The sequence below is a fragment of the Chironomus tepperi genome, unplaced genomic scaffold (genome assembly GCF_022539635.2).
Source record: "Chironomus tepperi strain 1889 unplaced genomic scaffold, CSIRO-AGI_Ctep_v1 contig_34, whole genome shotgun sequence".
NCBI classification, from domain to species: Eukaryota; Metazoa; Arthropoda; class Insecta; order Diptera; family Chironomidae; genus Chironomus; species Chironomus tepperi.
Window position 1 is genome coordinate 1,597,195 of NW_027226156.1, and position 26,216 is coordinate 1,623,410.

Below are 26,216 nucleotides of genomic sequence, written 5' to 3' on the forward strand. Positions count from 1 at the left end.
CTATTTTGGGGTCGGGACAAATTGGTGACATTTGATCCCTAGCAGGCAAAGATCGCACACTCAAGAGCAGAGCATGGAGACTTGGCAGCACTTTGGGAGTTCGGACTGAATAAGTAAGACTTGGACGGGTTCATGTAAGTGGATTGTAGGTCAAAATCCATTTTGGGTAAAAATTTCATCAATTTTCGTCTAAAAACTCTCCTAAATTGTCATTTCTATCACCCAAGGTAGATTAAGGCAAAGTTTTCAAAATTCCAAAAAGGACTTCCATGAAAAACTCTTGTAATTTCTGCATTAAACTAAGTAGAAGCCATACCGTACAGCCCCTCCCCTCCCCCCAAATTTTAAGCATCCTGCCCAGCCAACTGTAGCCAATCGATTTTTCTAATTTACCATAATTTGATAGATTAAGCTCTATATCAGTGGTGGACAACCTTTTAGTTTTAATGGCATACCTTGATGGTACGCTTAGACCATAACCGAACAATACATACGACTCAGGGCATTTCCAAACATTTTATGCTGCACTCTAATGCGTCTCAGCACACAGGTTGCTCACCACTGCTTAAAATTCCGTCCTTAAGATGAGATCCCGAAATTATAAAAGTAAAAGTTAATAAAATGGTAAAAACCAGCTTCAGATTATGACATCTATGGGTAGTATATCATAGAATCCAACAGACGTACATCCAGCAAAGTAAATAAGTATGTCCACTCAATACAACAACATCTTTTCTCATCTTTCTTTAAAAGATTATAAAAAAAAAAAAAAACAAGTCTTAACTATGTCTTTTCATTCTCATTGAGAACATCTTACAGATCAGTTTTGTGCGAACTTTTAAGGCAAAGACATCACATTTGATAGCAGAAGGTATTTTAGCTTATTTTGATATTTAATTAGTGTTAATTTATGATTTTTTGGCTTAGCTTATTAATTGATTTGAAATACTGTTCATAATGGACAGATCCGAATGGTATACGATGCAAAAAAGGCGGAATTAAGTGAAATTTTGGTTTAAACGTTAGAGCAAGGTGGGCAGGACTCCATTTTGGTGTCTAACAGCTCTGAAGTCCGGAATTCAGTTGAGTTAGACTTTTAAAAAAGGTTAATTCCAGACTCGCCTGGATTTGAACTTTAAAGTCCATTTGGATTCAAGTGGAGTCTGACTTCAGAAGTCGTGTCTACTCCAAGTCAGAGTCATGTCAGTCTAGTGACATTATTCACGCCTTTTTATCACACATATACCTTTCGGGAATGAGTTAATCACTATAATGAAAGTGTTAATTAGTATGTCTAATTAAGTTATATCTACGACCATTCTGATGGATGTACATCCTCACATTTATGAACAAAATCTTTATTATAATCTAAAATCTTTGTTTTTATGTCCAATATTTCAGTCAAAATCAATCAACAAATGCGGAATATTTTCCGAAAACGAGTATGGAACTGGTTCAACATCCGTGCTCCTAATCAGGTTAATCTACAGATTCCGGCGAATACTGACCGTAAGTATCATTTGGTTATCATTTTTATTTTGTTATTCTACACTTAGACCTGTTTGCATTAAGCAATGATCTTTTGTGTCTCACGATAACGACACATTTAATATGTGAAATTTTGAGTCTGATTTTATTGCTTAATCGTGAGTTTTATTGCGTCGTGGATTTATATATATGTTTGGTATTACGCACAAGTCGGGTATTTGGCATTAGGCTGTCTAAGGTGTGACATGGTGTTGGATTTAAACTGAATCAAATCAGAGTCCCAAGCCAGCGATAAAAGGAGCTGTTTGGTGTGTAGTTGACATACCCAGCAACCCGCTTCCACCTCCACTTCCTCCCAACTCTCTTCTGATTCACTTCTAGACATAAAATTGTCATTTATGATGAATTTTGTATCCTTATAACTTTGATGACCTAAAATGACATCCAAGCCATAAGTTAAACATTTTAAATGTCGAATGTCTTCTGGTAAATTCCCAAAAAAACTTGAAAAGTGGAGAAATGGCTATGGAACATGGGACTTTCCATAATTCTGTGAACGTCAAAGATAAAAATGAATCCGTGATGCTTGTTTGATATTTATTTAAATGCATTATAAATTCTAAAATAAATTAGAAAGATGCTTTTCGTTTGTCCTTCAGCATCTACCAGAACTGCCCAAACTTATTGATACTTTATTGCTTTATTTTGCATCTTTAGATTATTTACACAAACTGGTTTCGAGACAACATTCTTATTTGTCTTAGGAAATTTGTTTATATGCATACAGATTGAGTATAATATCGTCGAAAAGATTCACTTTTGTTCCTTATTATCATGTGTGTGGCTTTAAGTCTGTGTTTACAGCTTACTGTTCGTTGACATATTGTATACTAATTAGCGATTGTAAACGGAATCATAATAGATGTCTACTCATGCTTATTAATTGTATTACAAATCCTCAATAGACTTAATGACATGATAAAGTCAGTGACTGTGGTTATGAGTCGGATTGGGCTTCATGCTAAGAGCAGGCTGGCCTGGTATTGTCATTTTCTGGCTTTTTCATGTAATGTACCTTAGGGATTAGGGGCAAAGATAGAAATTTAGCGATTTTTACACGAAAATTCCAAACAATTTGAAGAATCTCCTCTCAAAGGGGTTGTAGAACCCCCTTGGGACCCTCAAACCCACAAACAATTCGGATCGACTAACCAATCCAAACCCCCTAAAGCCTTTCAGACTTAATAACCTTCTATTCATCTCAATTTAATATAAAACCTAATTCTATTGTATCTACAGCACAACCCAATGAACCTTACATTACAACCCGTGATTCCGACTCAATATCAACCATCTCAAATCATGTTGAAATTAAGGAAATAACAATACTCAACTGCAATAATCTATCAAGTGTTATTGACTTTTTTAACACACCAAATGTCACTGATGAGCTTAAAAATTCCGATAGTGTTTTATACATCAAGTTCCTTATCGACGATGATTTTGGCGAGTTGACTGGAAATGATTTGACTAAAATTATGGATTATTGTAATGGCAAGTCAATTGTGATTCTTTTAGAGTCAAAGGAAGGTCAACGTTACTCAATTTATTGGAAGTCTAAGAATATTCCATTCTTTTTGATCTTCAAGCCATACAATGAGACGATGACGATTAAGGATCGGGAAATTTATGATTTTATTGCTGACTTTCTTGCTACGTGCTTAAAACTTGGACATTTGGGTGAGTTGAAATTGATGGTTTTCGGGTTTAGGATGACTAGTCATCTATAGGGTAGCCAGGAAGAGGAAGGAGATGGCTCATCGATTGTAGCCACTCACCCCCTTCCCCTTCTAGCACCCCTGCACCTCAGCTTGTCCAAATTCAAATTTTAACCAATTTTTCCCTCATTTTTAAGGAATTCAACGCAACCGCATCATATCCCAAGAAAACAACCAAATTGAGCTTGACTTCCTGACTGACACGCGTGGTTACAATTTACTTCTACTTGCTGCATCGTCTGGATTTGCTGACATTGTTCGAATTCTCCTCGAAATGGGTATAAGTCCTGAATCATCTGATGAATCTGTTAAGGCACAGGAACTAGCATGGTACAATCATCATTCAAATGTTGTATTGACTCTATTGCAAGCTAATTTACCGTATCCAAAGTCGATAGACATTAAGACATGCGCTGATGATTTGAGGAAGTTTATGTTGTGTTCTGAGGAATTGCATGTTGCGATCGGTGCCAACAATAAAGACAGAGTTATGGACATCATTAATAAATATCCAAATCAGAGATATTTTTATAATTTTTCCAATGAATCAGCCCTAAAAACAGCAATAATGACAAAATCAATTGACATTTATGAGATGCTGATCATCCATAAGCTTGCATTTGCGCCAAATGAGGACGAAGAGGAGATTTGGGATCACTTGAAGGAGCATGAGAGGAAACAAATTCGTGAAATTCATTTTAGACATTTGAAGGACCTTCCAGAAAAGCACATCAACATTCTTATGGCTCATTCCTTTGTCGGACATGATGTTAGTAATTCACAAGAGAAACGCGAGCACGTCCTTAATGCCTATAAATTTCTCAATACAAATCCATTCCTGAGTGCCATCCTTATGGTCGTTGTTGCATCAAAACAACTCCGAAGTGTCTTTGACTTTAATCGCGATTCCGTTCAATTTGTTGATCCAACAGTCAGTTCCAATACAAATGGAATGTTTTATTTATCTGGTCGTGTTTATGTCGGTGCTAAGCAGTTACTTGATAAAGTAACAAAATATGAAACATATGCAACATTGGCACATGAATTGTGTCATTATGCTGTAGACTTGACATACGGCAATAATGCAAAACCATATTTAAGGAATGATAATCAAACGATGCAGGAATTTGAGGATATATCGAAGAAATGTCAAGAAAAGTCGGGACATGAGGAATATATTGATATGGTCTTTGATTGCTATCCAATACAGATGCAGCATGCTGAATTAATTGTTCGCGTACCACATTTACTTGCACTTTATCATGAAAATCCAGAACGATTAAAGGAATTGAGACAAATTTTTCCTGAGCTATTTGACTTTTACGAGAAGAAAGTTGTGCCTGAGATGATGAGTTCATTGCCGGAGATCGAAAGACGTGACGAAAAGGAGATTGAAAAAAAGGACAAAAAAATTTTAAATCTTAAAAAAATTTTATTTTTTTCGGGAATTTTGTCAATTTTTGGTATTATTTTGGCAATTATTATCGGTCAATGGATCTCACAGAAGCCAAATTATAAGTTTGAGTCGATGTCTGCTGATGATCAATCAAGAGTTAGGGATGGACTTGTAAATTATAAGAATATTGAGGTTAGGTTTCATGACTTGTTTCCAAATAATTCTACAGCTTATTATAAATTGACATCTGATCATATTTCACAATTGCTTGATGGACAGGTCTTGGATTTTAGTGATACTTATTTCCTCTATTTAAATGACTTGGTTCAACATGATTGGGATAATTTGGCGGGAAAATTAAAACAAAAAATTTTAACCTCAAATTTTACATTTCAAGGTGAAAGTTTGAGATTTAAAAAATTATCAGAAATAAGTCCGGATGTCTTTAAGTCATTAAGTTCTGAGCAGATTGTTGATGTGTTGGATGGGAAGGAGTTAAAAATTGGTAATAGAATGGAAAATAAGACGGAATTTTATGTCGAACGGAAGTTTATTTTTGAGGGTCAGGAAGAGAATTTACAGTCGATCCTGTACAAGAACACACGAGATGACATTACGGACATAATTGAACGAACAGAACGTAGGAAATTCTTTATTCTATCATCGGAAGCTGGTGCTGGAAAGACAGTAACATTTGAGCATTTATCATCTGTTATTAAGCGTAAATATCCAGCTAGATGGGTATCGTATATCGATTTAAAGGATCATGTTGAATCATATCGATCAAGTGGTAAATTAAGGGATGTTGAAGATTTAATGGAAAATATTTTAAATTTAAAGTCAAAAAGTAAATTTGAATTGAGAATTTTTCAAGAATTTTTCATGTCCGGTAATGTCATATTCTTATGGAATGGATTTGATGAAATATCACCAACATATGAAGAATTTGTGAGTAATTTATTGAGTTATATCTACAACAAGACACAAAATGTTCAATATATATGCACACGACCATTATACTCTAACTTATTACAAGACTTATTTCAAATGAAAGCATATCAGCTTGTTCCATTCACAAAATCAGAACAGAAGGAATTTTTATCAAAATTTTTCATATCCCAAAATGTGACAGACTCAAAAGATAAATTAATTGATAAAGTCATTGACATATCAATACGTTTAAACTTTAATACACCATTAATGCTTAAAATGATTGCTGAATTACATGATCAACCGAAACTACTTGAATCTGAGAATCTTTATGAAATTTATCAAAGTTTTGTGAGTAAAAAAGTTAAAATTTGGCAAGATCGAAGTAAATTTGCTCAAAATTTATCACGTTCCGTTCTATCCGGTCAGGCAAAATTTGATATTATTAATATTTATCAAAAATTCTCAATTCAACATGAAATTGACTTTATTAATGTCAAAAAATTGGATATAATGCAAACAAAAATACCAAATATTTTACCATTTGAGGAGATATCAAGGATGGGTATATTGTATGTTAATAATGAGACGGAATTTGCATTTGCACATAAAACATTTGCTGAATTTTTTATTGCTAAATATTTTATTGATAATATTTATGATGCTGTTGAGGATATAAAGATTGATGAGGGTATATTAAGACTTGAGGTTCTATTTTATAGTTTTAAAAAGGATGGTGGTATGGAAGTTGTTGCTGAATTTATTAAGCATTACATTCATTCACAACCGAAAAATGAAACAAAAAATTTCCATCCAGTCATTACAAAATTATTAAAAACAAAATTTAAGTCATTTTTATTTGACTTTTTGGAAACAAAAAATCCAATTGTATTTGACTGGATGTTTGAGTTCTTCCATAAGGATCGTGACTTGTTTATGAATTTGATACAATTAAATGAACCCGAAACACTTGGTACATCCGTTTTAAATCCTGTTTATAGACCAACAACTGTTAGTTTTGATCAAATGAAGAATTTTTCAAGAAAATATTTTAATGATCGAGAATTTCAAAAGTTTACAACGGGTAGGAACCAGAAAGGTGTCATAATGTTTGGTCTATACTTTTTTAAATTCTTTAACAGAACCAAGACCCATGACGAATATCAAATTCCAAACGATCCCATTCCAGAACAATTTTTCTTTAACTTTTTTGAGACAATGAAGGACAATTTGACTGTACCGGAACAAAAGCAGCTGTTTATTGCTTTATCAAATCCTCGAAATTATCGTCATTTTAGTACATTTAATATATCATCATATGCATCATTATGGACCAATCATGGACATTTATTGACACACACAGAGACTAAAGACATCCTCGGTGACTCAATTTTTTGGTTTATAAGAAATTTTTATAATGCAAAATTTGTCGAATATGAAAATGTTTTGCATTATTTAATTGAAAAAATTGAAAGTACATTGACAGATTCAGAGATTCATGAGATATTTGTGACAAAGAATTTACTTCATAAGGCGACACTTCATCAATTTACGATGAAACATTTATGGACATTTTTTATAAATCATACAAATTTGAGTCAACAAAAGGACATTTTAAATCATTATGACTCGTCTGGAAAGTTTTTATTTTATACCCAGAAGGGATATATTCATCAAATTTATGACTTTTCTAAGCTTAACATTCTACATTTGACATTAATGTATTCACAAAAGGATCGACGATTTTTAACATATGTCCTTGATATTTACAAGACAACATTGAATGTAACTGAAATGCAGAATATAATTTTAAATTCAAATGATTTTGTGCTGTATGCGCTGCAATATTGCGATAAGTTTACATTAAGGGACTATACACAATATTTAGAGACGTTGTTTGATGGAAAGGAAAAGTTATTGAAGGACTTGATGGACAAGAAAATTGAACGAACTGATGTGAATCCATTAGAGTATATGAGAAGTATAAAAGCTGGAATACCAGAAAATTTTGATATTTTTAATCAAATGTATGATAGAGTTGCTGCTCGGATTAAATCCTAGTGCAAAAGATTCAAAGAAAAATAATAAAATTTAATTTTTTTATTGAAAATTTCATGAAATCAGCCTCATTTAGAATATTGAGCAATAGCATTAGTTACAGAACTTTTTAATTGCATCATAACAGATCGTTGATCATCAGCCTTAATCACACCAGTTCCAGATACAATCCAATTAGCTCCAGCCTTTGCACAACAGTCAATTGTATTCAATGCAACTCCACCATCAACTTCAATATTTAATGATGGATAATGATCCCTTAAATGCTTAACCTTTGGCATCATATCATCCATAAATTTCTGTCCACCAAATCCTGGTTCAACTGTCATGATCAGCACTAAATCAGCCATTTCAACATATTTCTCGACTACCTCAACTGGAGTTTTTGGCTTAATTGCGAGTCCAACTTTCATTCCTGATTCACGAATCTTTCGGCATACTCCAATGACGTCATCAACTGGCTCAATATGGAATGTATATTGATCAACACCAGCATCAGCCATATCAGTGATCCATTGTTCAGGTTTGGCTACCATCATGTGAGTTTCAAAGAAGGCTTCCTGCAATTTAATGGAACTGGAATATATTTAAGGAACTGATCAATGTCCATTAACTGACCTTAATTTTATTCCTTAAGCACTTTACAATTGGATGACCGAATGTAAGATTAGGAACAAAGTGTCCGTCCATGACATCGAGATGCTACAAATAAATTAAATCAAGGAACTGTAAATTGACATTAAGAATGTCACTTACCAAATAATCAGCTCCATTATCAAGTAACTTCTGTGACTCAACAGCTAACTGTGACAAGTCGGCATTGAGAATTGAAGGACCAATTTTAGCTTCAAGTGACATTCTCGTGGCTTTCAACTTGTTTTTAACTTTTTCAGACTTATTACTTATATCAATTTAATGATGTCTAATTTGAGACTGATTTATGCTGAAATGTCAACTTATGGATCTTGTCAGAAACTTGCTGAATTTTGATAAAATTTATAAAAACATGAAAAGTTTGTAAATTAAATGTGAAATGTTTTGCACCAATACAGATAAAGATTGTTTTGTGTTCTACATGATGAAAACATTATTCAGCTACGATTAAGAGTTCTGCACATTTTTAAAAAATTTTTAATGATCATCTGTTTTGGAGCTTTTTACAGATGTTAATAATTAAGCTCTAAAAATGTTCTAAACTTTCATAAAATTAATGTTTTTATGCTGATTGAATGTTTTTGAATGTTTTATTGTTATTAATAAATTTGATCAAGTTTACAGCATTAACAAGCTTGCTGATGATACAATTAATTTATATCCAATTAAGACACTTCTGCAAAAAGGAGGTCACTTAAAGTACTGCGACTTAAATGATTCAAATAATTACACAAAAAGGTGAGAAATTTTATTAAAAAAATTTATTATAAAAACTAAAAAAAAAATATTTTTAAAATCCAACAGGATGCATCTGTACCACATCCTTAGCATGACAAGAATTTTTGGAAATTTGTGACATTCTTTTAAAATTTTCATTAAATTCTGGACTTTTAATTTTTCTCATATTAACTTGAACACGATCATGTGCCTCAACACACCAAGCATCAACCATCAACTTTTCATGATCAACTGATGGAAGATTCAATTTAATTGATGTTGATGCTCTTGATAGTACACAAGCCATAGCATGAATATCAATTGCTGATTCAGCAATTCTATTGAGATGAAATTGTTCATGAACAATATTTTTACCATATTTAATCAAAAGTGACGTCACAGTTTGTCCAAATGCATCAATACTTTCACCACATAGTTTAGCTGATGAATTAAGTGATGGATGTACAAGTGTCGTCATGTCAACACCACCAAAACCATATTTTTTAGATACTTCCTTAAATATCAATCCAAGATTCATTGCTGGATTTTTGAGTGCTTTTTGGACTTGCTTTAAATGATTTCCTGCATATTGCATGCCGGTAAGTGCAATAAATAATTTTAAAATATCATTTGCACCTTCATATATTCGATATATCCTTAAATCTCTTAAGAATCTTTCAATACCAGCATCAACCATAAATCCCATACCACCAAGAATTTGAATTGTTTCATCACAAATATACCAAGCACTATCCGATGCAAATACTTTAGAAATTGCAGCTTCAAGATGAAAATCATTTGATCCAAGATCCATATTACCAGACAGCATATAAGCTATTGATTGATTGACATATTGAAGCATTGACATTCTTGCTATTTTTTCTTGAATTCCACCATAACTTTCAAGTTTATTACCGAATGTTTCACGTTGAGTGACATGTTCAGTTGCTCGTTTAATGCACATTCTCATTGTTCCACCTAATGCCATTCCCATTCCAAATCGTCCATTATTGAGAATATTTACAGCAACTTTAAATCCATCGCCAATATTACCAAGAATATTTTCAATTGGAACTTTAACATCATCAAAATACACTTCAGTCGTATTTGATGCCTTTATACCTAATTTCTTCTCTGGTGGACCACATGTGACTCCACCAAATCCCTTTTCAACAATAAATGCTGTAATTTTATCCTTTTTAATTCCTTTATCATCAATAACTTCAGTACGTGCAAAAACTGTCATAATTTCAGCAATTCCTCCATTTGTAATCCAAATTTTAGATCCATTAAGGATGTAGTGCTTGCCATCTGATGATTTAACAGCTCTTGTTTTAATCGATGCTACATCACTACCTGCTGATGGTTCTGTTAATGCAAATGCAGCAAAAACTTTTCCACTTGAGACTTGTGGAAGATATTTGGCTTTTTGCTCATCAGTTCCATATAAAAGGATGCCCTAAAATTTTTACATATTATAAAATAATTTGATTTTTAAGGTGTTTGTGGATTTACCTTATATCCTATAGACTGATGTGCACCAAGCATTGTTGCAATTGCCAAATCATTTCCACCAACTGCATCGGTAAGTCGACCTAATTGTGTATAATTAAGTCCTAAACCGCCATATTTTTCCGGTACTGCTATTCCAAATCCTCCAAGATCCCACAGTGTATCGATGACTTTTGGATCAAATTCCTAAAAAAAAAAAATCAATTGATTGCATTTAGGGAAGGAAGTGACACAACTTACCCCTTTCTGATCACTAATTTCAGGCTTGTTAATATTTTTGAAGAAATTTTCCATTGGATCTATTAAAACTTTAATTGTCTCAAGTTGTTCATCATTTAATGGCATTGGATATGGAAACAGTTCAGAATGTTCAAGTTGTCCACGAAAAATGTTGTGAACAAATGATGGATTACTGTTAATGCTTCCATTTTCTGATGGTTTTTTGGTTGCTGTCGTTGCAAGAAGTCTTGAAAAAATTAACAAAAGGTTGGAAAATTATGGAATGGAATTAAATTAGTCGACTTAATCCCTTGTTCCCATATCCCTTATAATATGTTCCACAACTTGATTTAAGGCTAATTAGTCACAGTCTGTTCGCTCCACAACTGGATCTAACTTAGTTATCTTCAAATTGAGGTCAATGTCCTCCAAAATATTAAGATGGTCAGTTCAGACAACATTTAAGAATGGTCGTGGATCACTTATCATGTCTAGCATTAAGTCTAAATTTTTAATTTTAATTGTGTCATTTTCAGTTTTAAAATCATTAAAATTCGACTTTAATCTCAATCAACACAAGGAAATACCGAAGAAATACACAAAATTCGACCTTTGAGATGTTACGTAGTCAGCCAGTCTTTATCATTGTCGAATTTTCTTCTTTTCATTTTAAATATAAATTGAACTTTGTTATTTTAAAATTATTTTTAACTTCATTTATTATTTTAAGAATTTTTAATTAATTAAATTGTGAATTTAAAAGAAAATAATTGAAATTTTTTTAAATTTTTGAGATTTTATATTTGAAAATTTAAATCATTTTCCATAAATTATTATAAATTTTTAATCAAAAAAATGTATTTTAACAACAAAAAAAATTAATTAAAGTTTAAATTTTCAATTATTTTTGCTAATTTTAAAATTGATTTTAATGTGACTTTATTGTTTTAATACAAATTTAAATTTTTTAAAAAAAATTATTTCAAATTTATTTAAAATTAAGACAATTTTAAACATTTTATAAATTTATTTTTATCTTTTTTTATTTTTATTTTTTGAAATTTTTATTATTTAATTGAATTTTAAATGTTTTATAATATAAAAAAAAAATATTTTATTCATTTCATATACTTCAAAATTATGTATATATGCATTTATGTTTATTGCCCTACTTGCTGTTCATTAATAAAAATACAAAAAAAAAATATTGAAATATTTTTATAATAAATTTAAAAATCCTAATTAAAATAATTTAATTATTTTTCAACTTTTAAAAACATTTTAAAATTGTTAATTTTTTGTAATTAAATTTTTAATAAAATTATAATTTTTACAATCAAACTATTTACCTCAACACTATCGTCTGTCTTTTTAAAGCTAGTGGATTAAAAGATCCAAATTTTCTCAATGAACTGAGCATTTTATATGCTTTTTTTTACAGCTGACTTGTGTGACGAATTAATCTAAACTGAACAGCTACGAATAAAATGTAAACACGATCGAATTTTTTATTTTTATCATATCTAAAATTAAATTTATCTTATCGAACAGATTACTCACTTTTGTGGACATATTTAATGATAAAAATTCGGATTTATTTCCTGGTTCCAATAAAACATTCAAAAATTCTCTAAAATTAATTAAGCTTAATTATTAACATTTGTAAAAAGCTCCAAAACAGATGATCATTAAAAGTTTTTCTAAAAATGTGCAGAACTCTTAACTGTAGCTGAATAATGTTTTCATCATGTAGAACACAAAACAATCTTTATCTGTATTGGTGCAAAACATTTCACATTTAATTTACAAACTTTTCATGTTTTTATAAATTTTATCAAAACTCAGCAAATTTCTGACAAGATCCATAAGTTGACATTTCAGCATAAATCAGTCTCAAATTAGACATCATTAAATTAACATAAGAAATAAGTCTAAAAAAGTTAAAAACAAGTTGAAAGCCACGAGAATGTCACTTGAAGCTAAAATTGGTCCTTCAATTCTCAATGCCGACTTGTCACAGTTAGCTGTTGAGTCACAGAAGTTACTTGATAATGGAGCTGATTATTTGGTAAGTGACATTCTTAATGTCAATTTACAGTTCCTTGATTTAATTTATTTGTAGCATCTCGATGTCATGGACGGACACTTTGTTCCTAATCTTACATTCGGTCATCCAATTGTAAAGTGCTTAAGGAATAAAATTAAGGTCAGTTAATGGACATTGATCAGTTCCTTGAATAAATTCCAGTTCCATTAAATTGCAGGAAGCCTTCTTTGAAACTCACATGATGGTAGCCAAACCTGAACAATGGATCACCGATATGGCTGATGCTGGTGTTGATCAATATACATTCCATATTGAGCCAGTTGATGACGTCATTGGAGTATGCCGAAAGATTCGTGAATCAGGAATGAAAGTTGGACTCGCAATTAAGCCAAAAACTCCAGTTGAGGTAGTCGAGAAATATGTTGAAATGGCTGATTTAGTGCTGATCATGACAGTTGAACCAGGATTTGGTGGACAGAAATTTATGGATGATATGATGCCAAAGGTTAAGCATTTAAGGGATCATTATCCATCATTAAATATTGAAGTTGATGGTGGAGTTGCATTGAATACAATTGACTGTTGTGCAAAGGCTGGAGCTAATTGGATTGTATCTGGAACTGGTGTGATTAAGGCTGATGATCAACGATCTGTTATGATGCAATTAAAAAGTTCTGTAACTAATGCTATTGCTCAATATTCTAAATGAGGCTGATTTGAGGATTTTCATATGAAAATTGTTGAATTTTCTTTGGAAAATGTGTTAAAAAAGTTCAAAATTTTATATAATAAAGGAGATATCAATCTCATTGGAATTATAGGCTTTCAAATATTCATTTACATCCTTATCATCACTAGTCAGTCTCTCCGCGTTCATTCTCAAGATGAGTTTATCGACGATGAGAGAGAATTTGGCTACAAATATTTAAATTTTATTTTTATATATAAAGTATTTTTCTACTCATTTATTTGCCGTATTCCCCACGAAATAGAACAGTTGATTGATTTGTGACTGGTTTTTTATTAATCATCTGATTGTTCCTTCAAAATGGTGAAATTATTAATGTAAGTTAATAATTAATGTACGTTTACGTTTACGTTTACGTTTACGTTTACGTTTACGTTTACGTTTACGTTTACGTTTACGTTTACGTTTACGTTTACGTTTACGTTTACGTTTACGTTTACGTTTACGTTTACGTTTACGTTTACGTTTACGTTTACGTTTACGTTTACGTTTACGTTTACGTTTACGTTTACGTTTACGTTTACGTTTACGTTTACGTTTACGTTTACGTTTACGTTTACGTTTACGTTTACGTTTACGTTTACGTTTACGTTTACGTTTACGTTTACGTTTACGTTTACGTTTACGTTTACGTTTACGTTTACGTTTACGTTTACGTTTACGTTTACGTTTACGTTTACGTTTACGTTTACGTTTACGTTTACGTTTACGTTTACGTTTACGTTTACGTTTACGTTTACGTTTACGTTTACGTTTACGTTTACGTTTACGTTTACGTTTACGTTTACGTTTACGTTTACGTTTACGTTTACGTTTACGTTTACGTTTACGTTTATGTTTACGTTTACGTTCATTTACAATTATTTTTCAGATTCATTATCTCATTTCTCGCAAGTTGTGACCTCTTGCTGACCTCAAATATCAATTGTGAATACAAATATGTGTACTTTAAATCATTGGATTATGTATATTCATGCATGGTTATCAGATACAATCCCTATATAATATCGAAAGATTTAACATTGATCGAATCTGTAACAGGAGATCACAATAATCAAAAATCTAATCAGGATGTGATGGTCTTTGAATCTATTAATAAGAAAATTGAATATTTTCCAAGAGGATTAGAGAAATTTTTTCCAAATCTAAAAGGAATTTTCATCAAAAATGGACGATTGAAGGAAATTCAACAGTCAGATTTTCGTGGATATTCAGAGTTACTCTACATTGAATTAAATGGTAATGACATTGAGGTCCTCGAAGATGGCGTTTTTGACTTTATTCCTCAAATTAAAATCATTTGGCTGAGCGAAAACAAAATCATTCATGTCGGCGAAAATGTCTTTAATAATTTGAATAATTTAGTAATTTTATATTTTAAAAATACATGCACATCCATAAACATTCAGGATTTTCAGAGTGAAAGTATTAGAACGCTCAAAAATCTCAAAGAAAAATGTTTTGATCAAAATTTCACAAAATTATCAAAAAAATTACAAAATCTCGAAAGCAACACAAAACAGCTTAAACGTGAAGACTTTTACACATTTAGTCTTGCTCTGGATAATTTAGAAAAGGAATTTAAAAGCTCAAAATTTTCATATTTAAACAGCATCAAGGAACGATTTCTCATCCTTAAATTTGTCACACCTGAAAATGTCGCATCATCAAATTTATGTCTAACATCAAAATTTGAAAATCTTGGTAGTGCCTTAACAGCTGCTGTAATTAAAACATTAGACAAAAAACTTGATGATATTCCACAAAATTTTTGCTCGGATATTGACGAAAGAATCACAAATTCAGGCTTAGAAAGCACATTATCCGATCTAACAGCCAAATTAATCGAAACAGACAAGAATGTTGGCAGTATGAATGATAAATGGAAGGAATTGATCATGTTTCCAACTGTCATGTCCAAAAGAATGAATGACTTTGAATCTGATCAGATGCAATTTACTAAAAAGGAAGTCCACAATATGAAGTTGATCAGAGATGCTGACGATGTTAAGTTTAAGATTCTTACGGATAGAATTGGTAAAATTGAGGAAAATATTGAGAAAATATTGCAAATTCTTAATAATAGGAACTAAGATCCTTGTTAAAATAATGCAGGATTTTTGCATTTAAATTGCACATTTTTACTTTTATTTTATGTACAAAAAAAAATAAATTCCAATAAAAAAATCCAAAAATTTATCACAAAATCCACAATTTAACCCAATAGTGTGCAACCTCTGAACCATATGCAGTATACAGTTTCAGTCAAGGCTTATCCCAAGGTTGCTCATACACATCACAACTTAGACGTCAAAAAGTCCTTATAAACGCAATCCTTCCACCATGATGGACGTGTAAATGTATCTGGTGTCTGATACATGAACGACTCAAGATGCTTATAGACATTACCATCACTCATACCAAGTGGTGAATTAATGATAAAATCTGGCGGTGCAATTGAATCAACAAGTGAAACTGCTTCATTTTTTAAGTCTGTCAATAATCCAAGAATTCCAGTTTGTAGTAAATCATTGACATTTGGTCCATTTGATGTCACAAAACCACCTTCATAAAGGATCCCGATATATTTTGTGGATATTAAATTGGCAGCAAATAGTGATAAAAGTTTTGTAAGTACATCACGTTCTGCTGTACATTCTGGTGATAATTTTTGAATTTCAGCTAAAAATGCAGCAATAGCTTGACGTTGACCATAGGCAATGGCCAGATTATTAGCATGGAATGTTTGTGTATTGTTGCGGACATCAAAGTTTGACTGACCAGACTGTTGAAGACTTTGGACTCGTTTGAATGTTTTTTCAAGTAGGTAGGCACAGATCCAGTTGAAAGTTGCAAGCAAGTCTGAAAAAATAGGCAAAGATTGACTTTTGGAAGTGAACTGACCCTTAAAAATAATTTTACTTACGTTCTGGTTTCATTGCACATCCAACTTTACTCCAGTTCCATTTCGTATTCAATATTTGATCTCCGTCTTTAAGGAATGCAGCTGTTCCAAGCGGTGAAGCATTTTCAAACGATTTCCATCCTTTACCTCTTACAGCAATCAAAAAGTTTGATGCCTGTTGAATCAGCACATTATTCTCACCTTCGTATGTCGTATTTGGATCATTATTGTTCCTTAAGTCACCCAATTGTGCACATTTTAAATATCCATGTCCACCACATGCCTCACGACAATCCTGAATCATATCACGTACCATCCATCCACAAATTGGCTTACCACTTGATGATATTGCATGCATTTCCATTCCAGTTTCAGGACTGACTTTCTCACCCACAAGAGTCTTCTTCAGCATGTCAAAATATTCCTTGGCAATCCAATTTGAAAAGAATTTTATGGCATAAATTGTTGCAAGATGTGGAATGAGTCGATATTGTTGTGATTGATATTCCAGTACTGGATATTCAATATCACTATTTTCAGGTCCAAATTGCTTACGACTTGCTGAATATCTAATTGCAATTGTTATAGCCATAACACCATAATTGGCTGCAATCTCACAAATTCCAACTCTACCGCCGGACAATGCTGCAAATGATATGCCCATGCGCTTCTTTGGATCCTTAAATTGTGTGACAAAATTGCCAGCATCATCAACATCTCCAGTCTTTGAGAGGAGATAATCCTTTGGAATTTTGTAGTTGTTGAACATTACTGGATGTAAAATTAGAAGGATTAGATTAGGAATGTTCAACCCCCAGCCCCCCATCCCATATGCTACTCACCAAATCCATTGTCAATTCCATTTAACGACACTTTCTCACCCAAGTCACCAATAACAACGCCTGGATACACCAACATGTTCTTAGGATCTCTAACTGGAACCACAAATGAATTCAGTCCATGACATTTACCATCTGGGGTGTATAATTGAGCATAAACAATCGCATGCGTTGCTGTCTTTCCTAAATTACCAACCCAGCATTTTGCAGCCTCAAAATTTGGTGTATTAAGGATAAAGGACTTTGAGGATGGATCATAAGTTGCTGTGGTCTTCATTGCTTGTGTGTTGCTGCCATGTGCAATTTCTGAAATTATTTTGATTTATTATTGGACCGCAAAGGATAGGTTGAGAAGGACTTGTCAACTTACCAGTCAATGCAAAACATCCAAAGTTTTTCATTTGTGTATTGTCATAAATCAAGTCTTCAACTCTCTCAGTTCCATTACTTCTCAAGACACTCGGAAACATTCCAAATCCAATGCCATATTTTACAGATATGCTCGGTTCAAATGCTCCTATTGCTGTGCTGTATTTTACACTTAATTCAGGATTTTCAATATATTCTTGCATTCCATAAAGCTTCTCATTGTATAACGTAAAGACTTGCTTTGATGCTAGTCGTCTTTGCTCATCCATTGGAAGTGTTTCATGGGATCGTTTAAATAACGGATGTCCTTCCATGAAATTCCAGACTCTGAATTTTACATCCCAAGTTGCTGCACTGTCAACTATAAGCTTCATTTTTCTCCAATCAAATGATGAGTTGAAGCGATAAGGCTTGAGTGGGCCATCGAGGAGATGAAGGTCTGGAAAGATGTCCTTGCGGGAGAAGATTGGGTCGTTGAGGGGTTGGAAGGATTTTTTTGTGCTTAAATGAAATGAAGAGAAGTTAAAAAAATTGTTAGTTGTTTAAAAAGATGAATAAAACATTGAAGAAATGTCAACAAAACATCCACAAAATATTGCGATCATAATAAATAGTTTTCAAAAAGTACAATGTTTAGTTAGGTGACTAAAGCATTAAAATGTAAATAAAAGATTTCATTTTTTGCAATAAACATTCAAAACATTAATGAAAAATCAACAAAACACAAAAGAACATCAACAAAACATTCAATAAAATCAACAAAACATACGAAAACATCAACAAAACATTCAAGACTCTCAAACAATAAACAAAAACATCAACAAAACATTGAAAAAACATCAAAAACCGTAAGAAAATAACTAAAACATTGACTAAACATTCAGATCATACCGAAACATTGGCATTATCACTCAAATCACTCAAAACATTAACTTTCTTAAACATCCAACTCAAAAACAATAACATCACAACGATTTTCTAAAAAAATTGACCTTTAAACTCAATAGAATTAATTTTAAATTAATTTTTGTCCACTAATTCACAATAAATTAACAACTTACCAGGTATTATTGACACCTTGACTCATTATTAGACAATTTTTAATGCTTTTTGACACTCGAATTTGCCTGAAAATCATTAAAATTTATAAAAAGTGAAATCAAATTGAAGTTTAAGTTTTATAATCACTGAAAGTGGTTGCACTGGAATGTTTTGTACTCAATTTATCAAGTTGCTTTATCAGCTACGACAATAACAGTATCTGACAGCCTTAATCTGCACAAAAAATTTAATTTATTTTGACAAGAATTCAAACTGCAGAAGTGATCGTGTAAACAGCTTAAATGGAACTGACGATGATAATGTTTTTTGAGCTAATTTTTGGGTAAATTTCTCTCTCAGCAACTCTCCAAAATTGAAGCTTATTATCGCGCATTTTGTGATTAAAATGCGAATAAAAATAGAAAATTTTACTCTTGACTTTTGAACGGATTTGATTGTTTTGGCTTTTTGGGATATTAAGGGTATTTAAGGTATAAGTGTGGATATTATGAATAATAATTACCACAGATTGCTTACTTACTTGGCTGGGGAGCACTGGGGTCCATTGCCATGTTTAAAGAACGTCTGTATATAGCTCTATCATTCGATAACTTCTGCCAGTTTGGGAATATTGATGTTAAGTCGATTTATTCATATTAAATCCTACCTTAACATACAATCATATACTCAGCATATGAACATCTTTCGGTATCAACGAGCATGCTTATTATGATGGTCCGTATGATGAACCGTATGATGTTCATTAAGCACATACTCGTCCGTTAGGGCTTGTTGACTTTAAACCATTCCAGAAGATACATTTCAAGACAAAGTCATCGTGACACTGACCTGGAGCCAGATTCAATAAACTCCAGCCTTATGCAAAACTCAACCTGGTCTGTAGTCAGATTTATCGCCATTCCAACGCCTTAGTCCTTCCAAAATTGTTAGATTCATTTGCATCCATACTCTACTGTCTATACAGTTCAATATTGATCCTTGGCCTCCCTTAGATGTCACCTGAAACTACCTATATCCTTTGTTACTGCATACCAACTACAAATTTGAACAAATCAACATTTAAAAAAGTACAAAAACATTGAAAAATCTTGACAATATTTAACTGACAAACTAGATTTAAAATCACAATTTTGTTTATAAATCTCAGCGGGACATTCAACTATGTATTTTTTTTTTGTGCAAATTCTCCCTTTTTTTTATTATGAAAAAGTTCTTTTTTTCATCCACCAATAAAAATAAAATTTACCGAAAAAAAGGAAAATTACTTCCATTAATTTAATTAAGTCACTAATTTAAGTTTAGTGTCAATAAGAAATTTCATCAACATATGTGGATCTGATTGAGGCTTTAAATTGACCACAAAAATGCAGCATTTTAATAAATTGATCTCTTCCATTCTAGGTGAGAATTTAAAGTTTTTTTATTGTAGAATTTTTAATTAAATTATATATTTTTTTAGTCATAACTTTTGTGTGTTTTGCATCATCATCAAGAGTTTTGGAATTAGGTGATAGATTCCTAGATGTAAGGAGTGAAGGTATGTTGGAATTGAAAATTTTTTAGATGGATTTTCATGGAGTTTTAGGGGTGTTTTTGGTCATTGAATGACTTGGATGTTGAATTACATATCCACATAAGAATATTCAGCATAATTATGATTTGATGCAGCATAATACATCCAACATGCACTAAAATCCAATGAGGATACTCACATGGTACCACGGCATAATCATTGTATGTTCAGGGTGTTGTCAAACTACAGACTTACTTCACTCGCAGTTCAGATCAATTGTGATCCTGGCTACTCTCAGTATAAACCTGAATCTGGCTCTATGACTGACTACCGCTTGCCAATTACCAATTTCAAGTGTAATACTATCTCAATCGACAGTTTCTTCCCATAAGTTGTCATACAATCAGATGATGGACATTTGTACTACACAGGGGTGTATTCTTTTTGGCAATAAATGCTTCAATTTACTAAAGTTTTTTGGGAAAAATTCCCAAAAACTCCTCTGAATATCAATCCTATCCCCCCTTCCTATATGCAATTCTTGTAAGCCACCGAGACAAGGATTTAAGGAGGTTTTGTCAAAATTATCTGCGCATGCTTGCGCATCTGGATGCATATCTAGATCAATACAAGCTGCAGGGTTGCGCAGTCTAGCGCAATCGTGCGTAGGCCTGCGCTGATTTTGGACAAACCTTAGAATTAAGTATCTATTCTGGTATAGTCCAAGCTTTTTTTATGCCACGACACACCTTGATAGTAGTTCAAGTCCGAAAGCAATTCTGTGGTACACTAGTGTATCATGGCACACAGTTTAGACAATACTGCTCTATCTGCAAAGCACCAAACGTAGAAATGCCCAAAAAGCTGGTCTTAACCAGACTTGACTCTGACCTGAGACTAGATTTCATCAAATTTGACCATAAATCCAGAGTCACGATGGCCTTAAACCAGATCTTTGACCATTTTTACGACGTGTGCCTTTCAAGCTAGTTGTGGTAAAATGAATCCAATTAAGCAGAACTTTACTAAATAGAACAAAATAGGAACTTTGTAAATTGGCCATTAAAACAATTAAAAAAAAGCAGCAAGTAAACGAGCATCACGTTTTGAAATTAATTCTATTTTATTTTTATTCCTTCCTTTTTTGGCCATGCCAATCCCAAAATTAATGTAAAATCTATTCCCCAGGTATGTGGTTCGTCAAGTTCTACGCACCATATTGTGGATTTTGTAAGAAATTAGAGCCCGTATGGAATTTAGTAGCACAGACTCTATACAATACAAATATTCGAGTTGGAAAGGTTGATTGTACACGATTTAAATCCGTATGTCAATCATTTGATGTTCAAGGATATCCAACAGTTATTTTGTAAGTAAAAAATTAGTTTATATGATGATAAGGAACAGAGTTTGAAGTTGATAAGGATTTTGTATGAAAAAGTTGAATCTGCTCTATAAATTTCGAGTTGACTTCAAGCTGTGATCAATCTTCCTGCAGATCTTAAAAGAAACCTGGAAGAGGGGAAAGAGGGGAAAGAGGGGGAAGAGGGGGAAATTGGTATTGAATGTTAATTAATATGGGATGGACATCGAAGGACTATGAAATGGTAGGAGGGGCTGGTTTGTTGCAGGGTAGATTTAATGTTGAGGGATAGGTTATCAAGAAGATGAGGTATGGGGTGGCGAAGGAAGGTGGATGAGGGAGGCCTTGGATCACATTTGATCTGTACGGTCAGCGAAGTAAGTGGATGTGCAATGTAAATTGAGTATTTATGGACATAAGAAATAGACGAAGATGAGGAAGAGATGTAAGGTAAATTTGAATGTTCACAAATAACAGCAATTTGGGGTAGGGGGATTTGTCAATATAAATTAAACACATCAAGTTCCAACAGTTCCTATCAACAATTTTAATTTATAATTTCTAAAAGTGATATTTTAATAAAAAAAAGTAATTTTTTGGATACTTAAACTACAACAAGACATGAAATTCATGATAAACTAATAAAATGAATTAAAACTAAGCACCACACAACAGAATAAATGACCCTAAAATGTAAAGTCAGTCGTGCAAATATTGGAAATTTTTTGTAGAACGTAAATATGAACATTAAAATTTTCTATGTCCTGTTTTAATATTAAACTATAATTAAGCTTCAAAAAGCTAATAATTTAAAGACAAAAAAAGAAAAGCATTGAAATGGACATAAAAAGGTGTTTAATGGTGACGGACAAGGCTACAGTAATGAAATAGAAAAATGCCATTGTTGAGGGTTAAAAATGAATGTTTTTCCAGATTTTTTCAAAGTATTTAAGGTATTTAGGGGCATTTGAGGTAGTATAGATGGACTATTGAGTGAATGTTGCAGTTCAGTGATGGGCAATCTATGTGCCGGGGTACCAAGAGCCGTATGCCAGGTATTATTATGCTAAGATTCATGTGTCGTGTGTCGTTTCGGTCGAGGTTGTCCACGACTGATGTAGTTGAACTAGACCGTGCTATGAGGTACTATGAGAGGGGCGGGGGAGGGTGATTTAGGGTAGGATGAGATAGGTCTCAAAAGTCGACAACCTTACATCAATCGACTTCTGCTACCGAATTTTTTCCTTTCAAATTTTCCCTTTTCAATTATTTAAAATTTTTTTTTTAAAAAAATTCACTTTTTTTTTGTACAAAAAAAAGACTTATTTTAAATAAAATTTTAATGAGTTTTGCATTCAGTAACCTTAAAAATAAATTTATCAAACTAATAAAAAAATAAGTATATATTTTTTTGTTTTATATTTTTATTTTTATAGCGTTCGTGGGCACAATGAATATGTGTTTAATGGCGAACGATCGAAGGACGAGTTGGTGCATTTTGCCATGAGGATGAGTGGACCTCCTGTTCAGCAGGTGAGAATGGGGATTTTTTGGGTTTATTGGTGGTTGAATTTTGGGGGACTTTTGATGAATTTTGGTCAATTTTGGCCAGTTTTTGATCAAATTTCTTCAATTTTTGGGATTAATAATTAAAATTTCCATCATATCCACTCATATCCACAGGTGACCAGAACCGAAAGCTTTGAAATCCTCAAAGCCAACAATCCAATATTCTTCGTCTACATTGGTCAGCAACAAGGTGCATTATGGGAATTTTACTATATCGCATCGGAAGCAAATCAACAATTTGCATACTTTTATGCAACAAATAATGAAATTGGCAGTAAACATTTTATGATTGATTCACATCCAGTTGTGCTGGTTTACAAGGAGAATACACATTACATCTATCCATTATCAGATGCATATGATGTTGTCGAGCCATCAGCACTTAATGACAGCATGCACAATTGGATAATACAGGAAAAATTTGCAACATTTCCGCGTGTAACACGTGAAAATTTACATCAATTAAGGCAGACAAAGAAATTTTTGGTAATTGCTGTTGTTGAGGAAAATAAACTTAGTGAATTAGAGACTCACGAGCAGGAGTTCCGCGACATGGTTGAACAATTAATTCGTACAAAACGATCAAAATATCACGATAAATTTCAATTTGGATGGACAGGTACGCCTGATTTAGCACACACAATAGCTATGGAACATCTACCGACACCACATTTACTTGTCCTTAATTCAACAACAAATCATCATCATGTACCGGATGATGATCCAATGGTCATGACATCGGAAGCAATTGAAATGTTTTTGGACTCAATTAGTAATCAGACAGCGACTGTTTATGGCGGCGATCATTATAGTGTACGACTTTATCGAGCTTTCTTTGAGACACGAAGACTTTTGGCTGAAATGTGGCGCGGAAATCCAATTTTATGTTTTGTATTGTTTGTGGTTCCATTTGGATTTTTTATGATTATTTTGTATTCGATCTTTTGTGCTGACATTATGGATGCTGAGGATGGTGAGGATGATCATGAGAAGAAGGAGTAAAGTGGGATATGCAGGAGGGTGATGTTGTGTTTAATTTGTGTCTATGGAATTAAGATTCAAATTTTAAGTTGATTTTGTGATTTAATATGGAAAATATTTGAGAATTTTCATGAAAATTAAGGAAAATTTTAGAATTTTTTAATTTTTTTTGAATAATTTTCTAAATTTTTTAACAAAAAATTGGGAGTTTTTTGAAAATTTCATGATTTTGAGGAATTTTTCTCAAATTTTTTGAAATTTTCAAGAAAAATTCAATAATTTTTTAAATAATTTTAATTTTCTCATAAATTTCCATCATTTTTCAAAATTTTTCAAAAATAATTCCACATTTTCTTGAAATTTTTATAATTTTTTAGAAATTTTAATAATTTTTCTGGAAAATTTCATAATTTTTAAATTAATATCTGGAATAAAAAGTTCCAACACGAGATTAATAAAGTAGAACAAAAATAGAAATAAATCTTCAAAATATCCGAATTTATTAGTTAAATTTTATTTATTTTTAATATTCCAAAAATAATAAATTAATGTGAAAAAAATTACATAAAAAAAGCAAAAATAAAAGTTTTTTGTATAACAAGATAAATTAATAAAAATTGAATTAAAAAATAGAAAAAATTGAATTTTTTACTTATTTTGTTTCTAGTCTTCAATTGCACAACTGTCCACAACATAGCTTGACTGGGACTGGAAGTTATACCCCCTTTAATTGCATGTTAAGTTCTCTTATCACCCGAATTACATGAGATTTTTAGAGAGACTGTCACAAAGCACACTAGAACCCTATCCTTTATCTGTGTGCAACGTCGTAAATTTTTTTTTTTGGAAGAGCAATGAAGCGCATGCAGTGCGTAGTTTTGGTTCAAGCTTACTATCAAGGTGTGTCGCGTTAAATGAAAGATTGCCACTACTGCTCTGTGTTATGCTCATTGTACAGGGTCCAATTTCCCCTATCCCTACTCCCTATACCAAAAATTCCAGGTGACGTTCCTGCAAACGATACTTCAAGTCTACTGCAACGATACTTACCTGCTTATTTACTTCGCAGTTTGTGCAAGAGAAAATGTCATTGCTGTGACAGAAACACAAGTTTGCTAAACAGCCCTTGAATGTAATCCACATGAGCTCCAAAAGCTACTTGATTTAGAACAGTAATCAGGGTTGTTACAACATATTCTGTTTTACAGAATGTGTACACATATTTCACATATTTCATGTGTGACAGGGAAAAATGTGTGGACATGTGTGGAAATGTGTGGATATGTGTGGATATTCACACATTTTCCTCACAAATCCACACATTTTTACCTGTGACATATTTTCAAAACACACCAGATTCTGCTTTTAACAACCCTGACAGTAATGAAAGAATGTCAGCTCAACTAGATGACAGAGTAAGCAACAGAGTCAAATGGAAAGCCTTTTTGTTGTAGCTTAAGCTCCACATAGGAAGTAAGGAAGTAAGGCTGTACAAATCAACTGCAATCCATGACTTCCGATAGATGTCACTTAAGATTAGCTCTATTACTTGATTCCAACTCCAATCCTGTCTCAATCCATCAGCTTCCTTTCATGAGTTCTTTGAACGATACGACAAATATGCATGATTGTCAATTTTAATCTTCTATATCCTTAAATTTAATAGACTATATTCCACATCATCAAAAAAATTATTTTTTTATATCAAACACGATTTTTAACTTAATTTTATTAAACTGTATTGTAAGTTATAAGGAAGTGAGCAATAAAATTTATAAAATTTTAAGTAAAAACAGAAGCAAATTTGGTTAAAAAAAAAAATTATCTGAGAAATATCCAGCACAACCTGGTGATAGGACAGATAAAATAACTTGGACATTATAGCCAAGAGCTGAATGCTTAAAAGAATAGCAAAAAAAAAAATTGAAAGCGAATCAAGGTTCTTTATTTTCTGTTGTACAAAAGCTGTTATTGCAAGGTAGCTTTCTGATATGTCCGATTTTTTTTTTAATAGTCCACTCGGTCACGTTTCACGAAAAGCATTTTTTTAAAGGTAATTTTTATTTCA

General features: G+C 32.3%; 7 protein-coding genes across 9 annotated transcripts; 4 read left to right on the forward strand and 3 right to left on the reverse strand.

Moving 5' to 3' along the window:
* The first annotated feature begins 723 nt into the window (after nt 1–723).
* LOC139096907 (uncharacterized) lies at nt 724–7,702 on the forward strand. Its single transcript, XM_070648665.1, has 4 exons — nt 724–871; nt 1,402–1,509; nt 2,788–3,228; nt 3,404–7,702. The coding sequence occupies exons 2-4, from the start codon at nt 1,419–1,421 to the stop codon at nt 7,651–7,653; spliced, it is 4,782 nt and encodes a 1,593-aa protein (XP_070504766.1). The 5' UTR covers nt 724–871; nt 1,402–1,418; the 3' UTR covers nt 7,654–7,702.
* LOC139096918 (ribulose-phosphate 3-epimerase-like) lies at nt 7,678–8,696 on the reverse strand. The gene is made up of 3 exons (XM_070648676.1): nt 8,407–8,696; nt 8,269–8,352; nt 7,678–8,210 (listed from the first exon to the last, which is right to left on the reverse strand). The coding sequence occupies exons 1-3, from the start codon at nt 8,506–8,508 to the stop codon at nt 7,719–7,721; spliced, it is 678 nt and encodes a 225-aa protein (XP_070504777.1). The 5' UTR covers nt 8,509–8,696; the 3' UTR covers nt 7,678–7,718.
* Nucleotides 8,697–8,966: 270 nt separating this feature from the next.
* On the reverse strand, nt 8,967–12,440 carry LOC139096605 (very long-chain specific acyl-CoA dehydrogenase, mitochondrial-like). Of its 2 annotated transcripts, XM_070648343.1 has the most exons (5): nt 12,313–12,439; nt 12,102–12,228; nt 10,774–10,999; nt 10,537–10,719; nt 8,967–10,480 (listed from the first exon to the last, which is right to left on the reverse strand). In XM_070648343.1, exons 2-5 carry the CDS (start codon nt 12,170–12,172, stop codon nt 9,095–9,097), a joined length of 1,866 nt encoding a protein of 621 aa, XP_070504444.1. In that variant the 5' UTR covers nt 12,173–12,228; nt 12,313–12,439; the 3' UTR covers nt 8,967–9,094. The 2 variants fall into 2 exon arrangements, with proteins under 2 accessions (XP_070504444.1, XP_070504451.1); XM_070648350.1 differs by lacking the exon at nt 12,102–12,228 and having other exon boundaries at nt 8,968–10,480; nt 12,313–12,440.
* A 68-nt stretch (nt 12,441–12,508) lies between these two features.
* LOC139096648 (ribulose-phosphate 3-epimerase-like) lies at nt 12,509–13,619 on the forward strand. Its single transcript, XM_070648376.1, has 3 exons — nt 12,509–12,820; nt 12,875–12,958; nt 13,017–13,619. The coding sequence occupies exons 1-3, from the start codon at nt 12,719–12,721 to the stop codon at nt 13,506–13,508; spliced, it is 678 nt and encodes a 225-aa protein (XP_070504477.1). The 5' UTR covers nt 12,509–12,718; the 3' UTR covers nt 13,509–13,619.
* Nucleotides 13,620–13,674: 55 nt separating this feature from the next.
* Nucleotides 13,675–16,130, forward strand: LOC139096636 (leucine-rich repeat-containing protein 70-like). Its single transcript, XM_070648373.1, has 2 exons — nt 13,675–13,864; nt 14,419–16,130. Exons 1-2 carry the CDS (start codon nt 13,848–13,850, stop codon nt 15,638–15,640), a joined length of 1,239 nt encoding a protein of 412 aa, XP_070504474.1. The 5' UTR covers nt 13,675–13,847; the 3' UTR covers nt 15,641–16,130.
* Nucleotides 15,665–19,022, reverse strand: LOC139096587 (peroxisomal acyl-coenzyme A oxidase 3-like). 2 transcript variants are annotated; one of them, XM_070648325.1, is made up of 6 exons: nt 18,849–19,022; nt 18,722–18,787; nt 17,662–18,161; nt 17,295–17,597; nt 16,474–17,223; nt 15,665–16,409 (listed from the first exon to the last, which is right to left on the reverse strand). In XM_070648325.1, the coding sequence occupies exons 2-6, from the start codon at nt 18,745–18,747 to the stop codon at nt 15,844–15,846; spliced, it is 2,145 nt and encodes a 714-aa protein (XP_070504426.1). In that variant the 5' UTR covers nt 18,748–18,787; nt 18,849–19,022; the 3' UTR covers nt 15,665–15,843. The 2 variants fall into 2 exon arrangements, with proteins under 2 accessions (XP_070504426.1, XP_070504433.1); XM_070648332.1 differs by having other exon boundaries at nt 18,879–18,997.
* Nucleotides 19,023–19,931: 909 nt separating this feature from the next.
* On the forward strand, nt 19,932–24,348 carry Tmx3 (Thioredoxin-related transmembrane protein 3). The gene is made up of 5 exons (XM_070648361.1): nt 19,932–20,123; nt 20,182–20,259; nt 21,424–21,604; nt 23,035–23,131; nt 23,282–24,348. The coding sequence occupies exons 1-5, from the start codon at nt 20,087–20,089 to the stop codon at nt 24,167–24,169; spliced, it is 1,281 nt and encodes a 426-aa protein (XP_070504462.1). The 5' UTR covers nt 19,932–20,086; the 3' UTR covers nt 24,170–24,348.
* The last annotated feature ends 1,868 nt before the right edge of the window (nt 24,349–26,216 follow it).

Bases quoted from the DNA above. Each gene is read 5' to 3' on its own strand.
- LOC139096907 (XM_070648665.1), top strand. From the start codon at position 1,419: ATGCGGAATATTTTCCGAAAACGAGTATGGAACTGGTTCAACATCCGT. The intron at 1,510-2,787 runs GTAAGTATCATT...TTGTATCTACAG, and splicing joins GATTCCGGCGAATACTGACC to CACAACCCAATGAACCTTAC. The intron at 3,229-3,403 runs GTGAGTTGAAAT...CTCATTTTTAAG, and splicing joins CTTAAAACTTGGACATTTGG to GAATTCAACGCAACCGCATC.
- LOC139096648 (XM_070648376.1), top strand. From the start codon at position 12,719: ATGTCACTTGAAGCTAAAATTGGTCCTTCAATTCTCAATGCCGACTTG. The intron at 12,821-12,874 runs GTAAGTGACATT...ATTTATTTGTAG, and splicing joins ATAATGGAGCTGATTATTTG to CATCTCGATGTCATGGACGG. The intron at 12,959-13,016 runs GTCAGTTAATGG...ATTAAATTGCAG, and splicing joins GCTTAAGGAATAAAATTAAG to GAAGCCTTCTTTGAAACTCA.
- Tmx3 (XM_070648361.1), top strand. From the start codon at position 20,087: ATGCAGCATTTTAATAAATTGATCTCTTCCATTCTAG. The intron at 20,260-21,423 runs GTATGTTGGAAT...TCTATTCCCCAG, and splicing joins CCTAGATGTAAGGAGTGAAG to GTATGTGGTTCGTCAAGTTC. The intron at 21,605-23,034 runs GTAAGTAAAAAA...TTATTTTTATAG, and splicing joins GGATATCCAACAGTTATTTT to CGTTCGTGGGCACAATGAAT.
- LOC139096918 (XM_070648676.1), bottom strand. From the start codon at position 8,508: ATGTCACTTGAAGCTAAAATTGGTCCTTCAATTCTCAATGCCGACTTG. The intron at 8,353-8,406 runs GTAAGTGACATT...ATTTATTTGTAG, and splicing joins ATAATGGAGCTGATTATTTG to CATCTCGATGTCATGGACGG. The intron at 8,211-8,268 runs GTCAGTTAATGG...ATTAAATTGCAG, and splicing joins GCTTAAGGAATAAAATTAAG to GAAGCCTTCTTTGAAACTCA.
- LOC139096587 (XM_070648325.1), bottom strand. From the start codon at position 18,747: ATGAGTCAAGGTGTCAATAATACCTG. The intron at 18,162-18,721 runs GTAAGTTGTTAA...ATTTCATTTAAG, and splicing joins CAAGGTGTCAATAATACCTG to CACAAAAAAATCCTTCCAAC. The intron at 17,598-17,661 runs GTAAGTTGACAA...AAATAATTTCAG, and splicing joins TGGATGTTTTGCATTGACTG to AAATTGCACATGGCAGCAAC.
- LOC139096605 (XM_070648343.1), bottom strand. From the start codon at position 12,172: ATGCTCAGTTCATTGAGAAAATTTGGATCTTTTAATCCACTAGCTTTA. The intron at 11,000-12,101 runs GTAAATAGTTTG...AATTTTTTCAAG, and splicing joins AGACAGACGATAGTGTTGAG to ACTTCTTGCAACGACAGCAA. The intron at 10,720-10,773 runs GTAAGTTGTGTC...TTTTTTTTTTAG, and splicing joins AAATTAGTGATCAGAAAGGG to GAATTTGATCCAAAAGTCAT.